A 12,301-nucleotide genomic window follows, 5' to 3' on the forward strand; every position below is an offset into this window, starting at 1 on the left:
TATTGTTTAAATTTGAGTAAAAATTGTAAATTTAAATTTGCAATAAACTAATCATATATACTTCAAATTCAAAAAACTTCTATTTTTGCATTTACCTTTATAACATCTAATCTCTCACTATCACATCGCAAAAATAAAGTCGAGCTATATGATAAAGGCAGGGAAGTTGACAAGGTTGCAAATTCTTGAGCTAGTCTGCGAGCTCGTAAAGAATTTGATGTGTCATTATTAGTACTTGCAGCAGAGCGTACAGCAGATTCATAATAAAATGGAACATTAAATTGAAGTATACCATTTTCCTTATTTGTAATAATTTCATAAGTATCTAAAAACAAAGCAATTATCTTTTTTTGGAAACTTTCGAACAATCATGCATAAATTAACTTAGCTAAACAAAACTAGAATAATAATGAATAAAATAACAAGCAAAAAAGAATAAAAATTATGAATAAAATTTACATGTAAAAAAAGTAAAATAGATTATGATCATTAATAAACTAATTGATTATAAAATTGTCATTAAACTAAACTTAATTACTAATAAAATTAAATAATTAAAGAAAAAAACAAAAACATAAAAAAAACAAAAATCTAAATAATGACTTTTTTTTTGTTTAAGAAAGAAAAAAAAACTAGGCTACCTATAAATTAAACAAAGCAATTATGTAATATTGAAATAAAAATAAATATATGAAAAACTCAAATCAATAAACAAATGTTCAAAATTTACCAAATTGCAGTTGTGACATCACAGCTAGATAAAACTGTTCGCTGTTTTTTGCATGATTGGATTCTGATGTACAAACAATCACAGTGTCACTTTTATTTGCTGCACTTAGCTCTTTGTTATTTGCTTTATGCTGTACAAAATCTGATGTCAATTCTATATGATAAAGCAAAATATTCAACTCTTCAGTGTCAGTCTCAGAATATAAATTTTCTTCGCCTATATAAATTTTCACACGTGATTTAGAGATCGTTCTTTTAGTGTTATTAATTAATCTAAATTTAAAGTTTAACACTTATTAAATATATGTACTAAGCTCTGTGTAACTTGTTCTTATTAAACACTTAATATTAGGATTTAATTTTTAAAATTTTTTTCTTTAACGAGCTTAAAAATCTTCAAAACAACCACAGAAAGAATTCAAAAAAATGAAAATGAAAAATGAACTGAAATAAAAAAATTTGATAGCTTTCTTTTAAAAGAATTTTTACAACATTTGGAGGTACATGATATTTTAATAAATTATTAAAGCATATTATATTTAATTAACTTCATAAATGATATATTAAAAAAGTAAACAAATTAAATATTAAGAGCTTCTGAAGTAAATACCTACTGAAAATAATAAAAATACAAAGACTTGAAGATTTAAAGATGTTGTTATAAACAAAGTATTTAAACTTTTTTGATTTACTTTGCTAGTTAGATGTCGTTTAGTTTGTTAGTTATATTTCTTTTAGTTTGTTAGTTAGATGTCTTTTAGTTAGCTGATTATATGAAAATACAGAAAATCTCAAGAACCATAAATAAAAACAAGAGTTAAAAGAGGGTAGTAACCACAAAAAAAAGTGGCCTCCTCAACTGTAGTGGCCCTCTAGGCCTTGGGGAGGTGAATAACATTAAAAAAAAACAACAACTAAAAAATCAAAAAATAGAGTAGTTGCTCCAGCGTTAAAACCTCATTTAAAATAATATAGCACATCTCTTAAGAATACTATTAGAGATAATTGAATACCCTTAGAGATAATATTATAGAGATAATGTCATAGAGATAATCTCAAAGAGATAATTAAATACCCTTAGAGATAATATCATAGAGATAATTAAATACTATTAGAGATATTTGAACACAAAAGCAAAAATAAAAACAACAATAATTAATTTTAACATTAATAGTTATAGTATTAAGTTTAATATCAATAGATAGTAATTACATTAACTGATAAATATGATTGATAATATTTACAATTAATTAATTATATTATTAATAAAACAAGGAAAATGATTAAAAATGATTAAAAATATTTTTTTGAGGATTTTTATTTATCTAATAAATAGATATAAAAAGTTAACTTAAATTAAATACTAAATTTAAAAGTTAAAAGCTTTTAAATTTAGTATTTAATTTAAGTTAAGAAGCTCTATGGTTTGATAGTGAGATACTTAATAATTTGAAGTTACAAAAAAATGAAAAAAAGTAGTTAGATTAGTAATTCAGATAATAAAAGTAAAACTTTTAATAAATAAAATAAAAGTAAAGCCTGCAAAACTTTTGAAAAAACAAAGCCCAAAAATTTAACGCGCCCTTAATATGAAAAAATCAATGGAAAAAGTCAATCAACATGGTTCTCGAAATAAGCATAACTTTTTAAACAAAAATAATAATGATTTTATATTGAAAACTTTTTAAACAAAAATAGTCATTATTTTATATTAAAAACTTTTTTTAACAAAAATAATGATCATTTTATATTGAATGCCTTCAAAAAAATTAAATTTTTTTTTTTTTTTTAAAACCTTGATGGGCTTTTTCATTTTTCATTTAAAAAATATTTATATAATAAAATCATAATTTTAATAAAAAAATATTATTTTTGAAATTTGTATATAATTTTGCTTCTTTTGAGAGCCATGTTGACATACTATTGAGAAACTTTTTTATTTTATATTAAAGACCTAATAAATGTTTGGGGCCTTTGATGGACCTAAAGATAGCAGAGGATGTTAAAATTTGGAAAAATTTTTGAATCAAAATACCAGGTTATGAAAAACCTTAATTTTGCTTTGCTCTTTAAAAAATGAGCATAATGGACTTAAGCCTAAACATTACATTAACTGATAAATATGATTGATAATATTTACAATTAATTAATTATATATTAATAAAACAAGGAAAATGATTAAAAATGATTAAAAATATTTTTTTGAGGATTTTTATTTATCTAATAAACAGATATAAAAAGTTAACTTAAATTAAATACTAAATTTAAAAGTTAAAAGCTTTTAAATTTAGTATTTAATTTAAGTTAAGAAGCTCTATGGTTTGATAGTGAGATACTTAATAATTTGAAGTTACAAAAAAATGAAAAAAAGTAGTTAGATTAGTAATTCAGATAATAAAAGTAAAACTTTTAATAAATAAAATAAAAGTAAAGCCTGCAAAACTTTTGAAAAAACAAAGCCCAAAAATTTAACGCGCCCTTAATATGAAAAAATCAATGGAAAAAGTCAATCAACATGGTTCTCGAAATAAGCATAACTTTTTAAACAAAAATAATAATGATTTTATATTGAAAACTTTTTAAACAAAAATAATAATGATTTTATATTGAAAACTTTTTAAACAAAAATAGTCATTATTTTATAAAAACTTTTTTTAACAAAAATAATGATCATTTTATATCGAACGCCTTCAAAAAAAATTAAAATTTTTTTTTTTTAAAACCTTGATGGGCTTTTTCATTTTTTATTTAAAAAATATTTATATAATAAAATTATAATTTTAATAAAAAAATATTATTTTTGAAATTTGTATATAATTTTGCTTCTTTTGAGAGCCATGTTGACATACTATTAAGAAACTTTTAAATTTTATATTAAAGACCTAATAAATGTTTGGGGCCTTTGATGGACCTAAAGATAGCAGAGGATGTTAAAATTTGGAAAAATTTTTGAATCAAAATACCAGGTTATGAAAAACCTTAATTTTGCTTTGCTCTTTAAAAAATGAGCATAATGGACTTAAGCCTAAACAATAGCAATAAACAAAGAGAAAAAAAATTAAATGTTTAAAACCTTTGGTGTAAATTAAATGGTAAATAATCAAATTAAAAACTTAACCAGTTTACATAATTTAACATAATTTAAAGGGCCATTCATGCCAAAGGGACCAAAATTTTAGGATTTTAACATGGACTACCTCAGATTTTAATGAAACTCTTTCAGTTGGTTAATATCAATGAGGAAAGCAATTCCTGAAAATTTCAGCATAAAATATTTTGCGGTTCAAGAGATATGGTCATTTAAAATTTCTGGTTTTTCCAAAAGTAAAAATTTTAGTAGCAAAAACATGTTTTGTTCATACTTTAAAGCTCTATGTTTAAAAAACAAAGTTTCAGAAAACCTTCTAGTTTTTTTTATTGTATACAAGTCTAGACTTACTTTTATAAAATTACATTAAATTCGCAAATGTCATATTTTATCCATAATGGCTACCTAAAAAATTGTTTGTAAATATAAAAAGTTGATTTTTGATGATATACAAAATCTGCAATTTAAGAAGTGGAAAGACATTTTTTTTTAGTTTTTATAAATGGTAGGCTTCCAAATTTTAGAAATTTACTGATAAGATACAATTCAGTAAAAAATTATGGACTTCTAAAAATGGCTGCAGCTAAAACTTAAGAAAATGTGCCTCCACTTCAAACCACCGGTAGCCTAGGATCAACACTGGTTTTAATAATATTTTTCTTTTCTTCTAACTTAATAGACTTTATTACAGTGATTTTAGAAAAAAAAATAGCGGGTACTCATGGAGAAGTTACAAAATCAGAGCAATAATAATTGCCCAAAATGCATTAAAAACAATAAAAATAGATTTATTGTTGAACTTAACTTTGTATTATATATTGTAATACAAAATATGTATAAATTTAAAAGTATTTCATAATCACTACTAGAAATAAGTCTTTAATTATACCTGAATTGAACTAAGTTGTTAAATAGCCCTAGTTTTTCTCTGCCCCCCCCTGTCCACTTACTTTTCAACATGCACATTTTTGCCCTGAACTTGGAAAAAAATTGTAATTGAACACTTCAACTTACACGGTGTGTCTCGTTTTGTGTCTGATGTATGAAGTGCCTTTATGCCCAAACACACCACTTAGCATACACATATAAAAACTGTGAAATTTAGTTTTTAATGTTAGACAGTAAAAAGACTGCATATAAACTTATAAGTAGCTTTTAAGGTAAAAATGAAAAGAAAGACTTTCAATTTAACTTACCTTATATTTAATATCATGAATATAAATTTTGTAAAATTTTTTCCAATCCATTCACTATTCCACCCCTTCCCATTAATTTAGCTTATTTGATTACCATGTTGAAATTTAGATTACAATTTATACCAAGTTATAAGAGTTGACTTGCCAACACAATGCACAAGTTGATTATGTAATAAAGAATATTATTATGTAAAAAACAATTAATACAAACATTGAATCTTTTAAATAAGTATACTAGTTTTAGAAACATTTACATTAGTATACATATTGACAAATGACACCCGTCTCATCTGTAAAGTAGTTAATGATTGTGGTATAAAACAATGGCGGTTTATTGTTCCTGGAATTGTTGAACAAGTAACATAACGTTCTTCTAATTTAAACTTTATGCAATGTAATACAATTGCATTATTTAAAATGTATTGAAAAGGTATTCCTTTGATACTTTTACATTTTATCATACTTTATATAGTAAATGACAAAAGGATGCAATTTTGCTTGGCTGTTGTTCCAATGGAAACTTTGTATTGCATCTTCAATTAAAAAACTGTAATTTTCAGCAAAGTCTAGTAATGCTAAAATATGATTACTTGGTAATGTAATTTTTAGATGCTGCAAATATGCTGCTTGATTTTTGGCTATATAATGATGGTCTCTTAATTGGTCTATTTGTTGACCAGCTTTTTCAAATAAATCATCCAAGCCTCAAGTGTGATGGCAGTCATGTTTGCTGACAAATCTAACCTTTTTTCATTTGATATTGAGTTTTAGAATAACAATTGGTTACTAGCACTTTATCATAATTTTTGTTTGCCACTGATTTCTTCCATGTTGTATCTGGGCAGTACAACATGCAGTTTTCCGATTTGTTAATTCACATGAAACTCATGTCAAGAGGTCTTTATAGTCTAAAATATCTGGTAATTTTGATGCTAAAGGTTTTGCATTCTTTTGATACTCACAAACACATACTAAATGGAGACCTGAAGCACCTCAATACACCACTTTGGTCTAAGTTCACAAAACTTAAAAATATAATACAAACTAAATATAATACAAACTTAAGTTCAACAATAACTCTATTTTTATTGTTTTTAATGCATTTTAGGCAATTTTTAATTGCTCTGATTTTGTAAATTCCCCATGAGTACCCGCTATTTTTTTTTCTAAAATCACTGTAATAAAGTCTATTAAGTAAGAAGAAAAGAAAAATATTATTAAAACCAGTGTTGATGGTGGTTTGAAGTGGAGGCACATTTTCTTAAGTTTTAGCTGCAGCCATTTTTAGAAGTCCATAATTTTTTACTGAATTGTATCTTATCAGTAAATTTCTAAAAATTTGGAAGCCTACCATTTATAAAAACTAAAAAAAAAATGTCTTTCCACTTCTTAAATTGTAGATTTTGTATATCATCAAAAATCAACTTTTTATATTTACAAACAATTTTTTAGGTAGCCATTATGGATAAAATATGACATTTGCGAATTTAATGTAATTTTATAAAAGTAAGTCTAAACTTGTATACAATAAAAAAAACTAGAAGGTTTTCTGAAACTTTGTTTTTTAAACATAGAGCTTCAAAGTATGAACAAAACATGTTTTTGCTACTAAAATTTTTACTTTTGGAAAAACCAGAAATTTCAAATGACCATATCTCTTGAACCGCAAAATATTTTATGCTGAATTTTAATTAAAATAAATTTGAGATAATTTTAAAGACTTTATTTTAAGGTTAGATAATTTTAATAAAGCATGTGGCTTGTATTGTCCCCATACTTGACAAGCATATTTGAGCTGCGATCCAAACAAATATATAGCATGATAGATATTTATATTTCAAAGAAAAAAAAAATAGAAAATAAAAAAAGGAAGAAAAATTTACTTAAGTCTTTTGTTGTATGTTTCCACACAGGTTTTTAGCTTTAGTAACAAGTTTGCAATTGTGGAAGATTTTTCTTTTGATATACCTGTACCTTTCACTCCAGTTAGAAGCTTTAGAGTTATTGTTGAAGAAGCAAGTGACCTAACTAACTTTAATATAGCATGATACAACACAATATGATGTGACATATCGAAAACTAAAATATATTTTTTTGTTTTAAAGTTTGTTTTACAGCAGCGTATTCACTAACTTAGAATTACCTTAGCAACATAACAATTTAGAGTAACCTCAGCAACACAACAACAAAACAACTTAAAAGCAAACTTTAAGAAAATATAAAACTTTTTTTTTTAACATTAATGTTAAAAACCTGATTAATGTAGCAAAATCGGAAAAATAAATTATTTTTAAGAAAATCGTTTACTTTTTTAAATAATCATATTAATTATAACTGTTGTGATAGTGATAGATGCAATTAAAAGACCTCAACTGTTGTGAACTGTTGAGATAGGTCTTTTAATTGCATGTATAAAACTGCTACACAATGTTTAACTTTTAACTACATGTGTTATGAGTTTTTTTAAATTTTTGACAAACATGCGGTTTATCTTTTTTTTTTGGATAAAACTAAAATAATCTTTTACAATTGTATTTTAATTCAAATGAATAATCTTACTTTATTTGATGTTTTCAAGCCTCCATTATACACTATCACTGAGTACTAAAAAAGTTTAAAAAAAAAGTTTAGAATTAATTCGTTAAGTATTTGTTGATCTATTGCTAAAAATATTTGGCCGAAAAGTACTGAGCCCAACCGATATCATCATAACTAAAGTCTATAGACAATTAGTTATAATACCAACCTGCAGTTTTTAATCTAAGATGAATTCGTTTAGGCAAAAAAATTTGTAAAAGTGTAATTGCTCCTGGCCAATGTATTTGAAAATGTAAAAAATATTTGGTGGTTTAAATATTTGGGGTGTTTACTTTTGTAATGTTGGTCTGCGAAACCAATGATAATTTGAAGAGCAACAATTAATAACAGTTAAAAAATAAACATTTATTAAACTGGTTTTTTTTTTATTCTTGTAATGATGTTGAGTAATTGAGAGATTCTGATGGTTGTGTTGAGTTGTCACTTGCAAGGCACTTGTTCTGTATAAGCCAAATACAATATGAACGGAAATTTTTGAAAAAAGGGTTTTTGTTTGTTCAATCATAATGAGCATAATGAGGGCTAATTAGATAATAATCATAATAATCATAATGGCATATTATGATAATAATCATAATGGCATAATGAGGCCTAATTAGATAATAATCATAATAATCATAATGGCATATTATGATAATAATCATAATGGCATAATGAGGGCATAATTAGATCTGGTCAAAGTTATGTTTATGATGCTTACTAATATACTTAATCAATTTCTAATGTTTCTGATTGGTTGGTATCAACTGGTTGTTGTTACAATATTTGACACTAAAATCCTTTGGTGTATAGAGTCAACTAAATTTTTAGGTTCAAATTTTTGTTGTGATTTTTATGTTACATTTGAGTACCTTCCTTTTGAGGCAAATAAAATAACAAATATATGAATTTTCATCAAAAATGATGTTTTAAAATCCTTTCTCAACACAATTTTCAACATTTGTACCCACTCTGTAAAATCCAACCTTTGGATTGGATGTACCACAATTGACTTATTTTTTCATGCAGCAGCCTTACTTGTTTCATGTTTCATGGTTATATCAATGCTGACTAATTTTTTCAGTGAGTGCTACATATTTAACAACCATTTACACAAGGTGATTATAGACTGCACTTGTTTATATGACAATATTTAGGACAAGTCTATCATAAATACACTAAAAAAACTATTATCACATCCAGTTGTTTCGAAGAACTCTTGGAATGCTTGAAGCTCAGAAACAAAGATAACAATGAGTCTTTAATGAGGCGTAGTCCAAATTCAGAGATCATATTTTCAACCAGATCTTTTTTTTCCTATTCAATAATAGCAAAAAATAACAAAACTCATTTACATACATTTCTGAAACTGAAGTATCCAAGCATATCAAGTCTTGTTTTTAAGTTAACCTCAAATTTTTACAAAATATTCTGTTGATATATAGTTTTTTTAATTTATACCTTTTAACATTACATAAAATCTTTTTGTTAAATCAAATATTGAAAATTTAATAAAATGAACTAAAAAAAAAAATTTAAGAAAAATAAGTTTTTAAGAAATTAAAAAATTTAATTCAATGTTTTACATTATGTTTGAAACTTGTCTAAATCACAACTAATGTATTATCATCAAATATTGTTTTATTGTTGTGATTAAATTATGATACAGTGACAAATTAACATGAAATTAGTGTCTCGACATTTTTGAGTTTTCATATGTTAAGGTTCTTAATCTAATCTTAGAGCCTAGCCTAAACTCATAGATTAGGAGGTAAGCAAGGTTGCACCCTAATCTTGTTCTTGCCATGTGATTTCTTGAACGAATCAGTGCATAAATCAACTATGAGATGTAAACTACAATAAAACACAAATTTGAACTCATAAAATTCTAAAAGTATAAAAGTATATAGTGCAGACAGAAAATTTCTAATCTTTGGATTTGGGATTGTAAAACCAAATGACAGAATATTTTATGCTTTAAAACTAAAAAAATATCACAACTTAATTCAGTATATTTCAGTAAAGTTAGTTGTATATAAAATAAATTATCTTGTCTTTAGAAAATATGCTCCCTGAAAGTTCAAACTATCTAAACATTGATCACTTAATTGACTTCGTATTTTACTGCAAAATAGTCCTGAGCAGAAAATGCCCTTTCTAAGTATACATTGGTTTAATTGTATTAAAAAATCATAAACTTTCAGAAAACCCAAATCACCCGTGCACTTTTAAATAATGACATTTCTTTTAATAATTTAGAACTCAAAAATTGCTTTATTTTAACAAAGAATTTCTGGCTGTTGCAAAAAAACATTTTTAAAAGCCTTCATTTAGTTGTCACTAATACTTCTTCACCTGACAAATCCTCAAGGTTATCCAAGTACTTTTTAGAATGATGTAAAATTCTAATGTAAAAATCCAACTTCAAGTCAGTTTCAAATTTAAAATAATAGTCTATTAGTTTGTTGTGGTCACAATGACTAATAAAAAGAGATCCACAATATGAGGTTATAAACTCTCCTTTTTTGTATTACCAATGCTGAATATATCCATCATACTGTTTTCTTGCATTGTCATTTTCTGTTGACTTTAAACTATAATTACAATTGACAACATGGAAAGCTAGCATAATTTCTGCATGAGAGATCTGATCATCTATATGGACATTTGAACATCCAACATTTGAAAGTGTGACAGATGCATTAAACTGCTTTTGGTTGTTTGATATTTTACAAGAATCTTACTAAGATGAATTTTATCCCTATTATGCTTCACAAGTTGACTAATGCCACTGGCAGATATTCTGAAAGATTTCTTACAATAAATGCAATGCGCTAAAATTAAATTGTTGTTAACACCTGTGACTCACTTGAATCTACTTTCCTAAGATTTTTGGTAAGTGGTCTTGCCCATTTATATATTTTAGTTTGTACTAAATCTAGAAATTAAATAGAAAAAAAAGACTAAATCTAAATTAACCAAAATATTTCAAACTAAAAGTTTTAAATAAACTAAGTAGTACAAATCAGTATAATTAATAAATAAAACAAAAAATATATAAAAGCATTTTTTATTAATAGACATTTTCTATATAAAAACTACACAGTAGTTTTTATATGGTAAAAATATATTTTTTTAATTTTAATTTGATTATTTTTATTTTTGCATGCTTAACTAACAAAAATGCTTTTACGTGCTTTGAATGCCTATTTAAGCAATTGCATACTTTGCATGCCCAGTGGGAACACTGCGATTGGCTAACTATTCTTCTTCTTCAAGTACTCCTTCATTACCAAAGGCATCTTCAATAAACAAGGATGTTAACAAAGCATATTTAAAATTAATGCAATCTTCTTATGAATTGGCTATGTATGCTGCGAAGCCACATAATAATTTTGAGTTTTATTAAGGTTTAGCATGATAACGGTGTAAAATTATTGCAAGGCAAAAGTAACAGGAATACAGGTATTTTAATTATAATACGGATGTATTAATTTAATAAAAAAATTGCATTCTTGTATAGACATGTTATGTGTTGTTTGAATAATACACTTAATAATAATTGGTGATTTGATCCAGTGGCGTATGAATAATTTATGGCTTGTATTTTTTTAAGGTCTTTTTTACATGCCATAGCATAAAAATGACATTAAAAAAAAAGATCCTCTTGCCAATATCAGGACCAGTAAAGGTGCAGGGCCCGGGACTATAGCCCACTGCCCCTTAGTCTAGCACTGATGTAAATTACAACAGTGTAATTACATAATTACAGTAATCTATAAACTTGTACAAAATGTTAAGGGTATAACTCTAATGGCTTCTTCATGCCATTTTTAAACAAATTGTGAAAAAGTTATTCAAAACTGATTTTAAAACAGATTTGAGTCACTTTTTCACTATACTTCATAAAGTTCAAAATAAATTTATTACATTGTATAAACTTTACTTGTTGGAACTTTACATTTATTATTAGAACTTTAGATTGCAATACATTATAAAGTTGTTGTTAAAGAAAAAATACTTAAATTTCACATTTACTCTCTCTTTATTTTGTAGCACAAGAGCTAATGCATTGCATTGCCCATACAAAAACGACGAAAATTGTGACTATTATTGTCAAATAATGGTAGCAAAAAAGAAGCTATTTTAGTTAGAGTGGAGTATTCTGATGGTCCATGTTCCTTTTTTGTTTCACTATGCAATACAGCCGATTTTGGAGGAAGTGATGCCGATTCATTAAAGTTAGCATTAGACAGTGTAATCATTATCAACAACATCACTCAATTTAAAATTCCTTTTTCAACAGCTTATTACTGTACAAAATTGATTTTAGCAACAGCTGATGGAGCAAATGTTAACATGGGTGTTCATAATGGGGCTTTAACACAATTAAAAGCAACTCGCCCTTGATTGGTCAAAATACATTGTGTAAATCACAGGCTTGAACTGGCCATAAAAGATGCAATGAACCAATTTAAAAAACTTTCATTGTGTGATAACTTTTACAAAACTTTATTTTATCTCTTGAAAAACGTAGGCAAACTAAAGGAGTCCTACAAACATGCAGCTGCAGCCCTATCAATCCAATTTTACACACTAAATAAAATTCCTGGAACTCGATTTTCAGCATATCGACAAAGAGACTTTACAAAACTGCTGCATAACTGGCCATCTTATTTAGTTGCTTTACCAAATGCACTTGCAAGCAAAC

General features: G+C 25.8%; 1 protein-coding gene across 3 annotated transcripts in view; it reads right to left on the bottom strand.

Annotated features, from left to right (window-relative positions):
* LOC100212769 (baculoviral IAP repeat-containing protein 6) overlaps positions 1-12,301 on the bottom strand; it is a 72,992-nt gene that overhangs the window by 17,708 nt on the left and 42,983 nt on the right. For all 3 annotated transcript variants that reach the window (XM_065796509.1, XM_065796510.1, XM_065796511.1), the window contains 3 exons: positions 6,897-7,092; positions 731-1,002; positions 96-325 (listed from right to left, as the gene is read on the bottom strand). In XM_065796509.1, the coding sequence (XP_065652581.1) occupies positions 96-325; positions 731-1,002; positions 6,897-7,092 (698 nt within the window). The remainder of the gene's footprint in view (positions 1-95; positions 326-730; positions 1,003-6,896; positions 7,093-12,301) is intronic.

Source organism: Hydra vulgaris, chromosome 04, assembly GCF_038396675.1.
Source record: "Hydra vulgaris chromosome 04, alternate assembly HydraT2T_AEP".
Lineage (NCBI taxonomy): Eukaryota > Metazoa > Cnidaria > Hydrozoa > Anthoathecata > Hydridae > Hydra > Hydra vulgaris.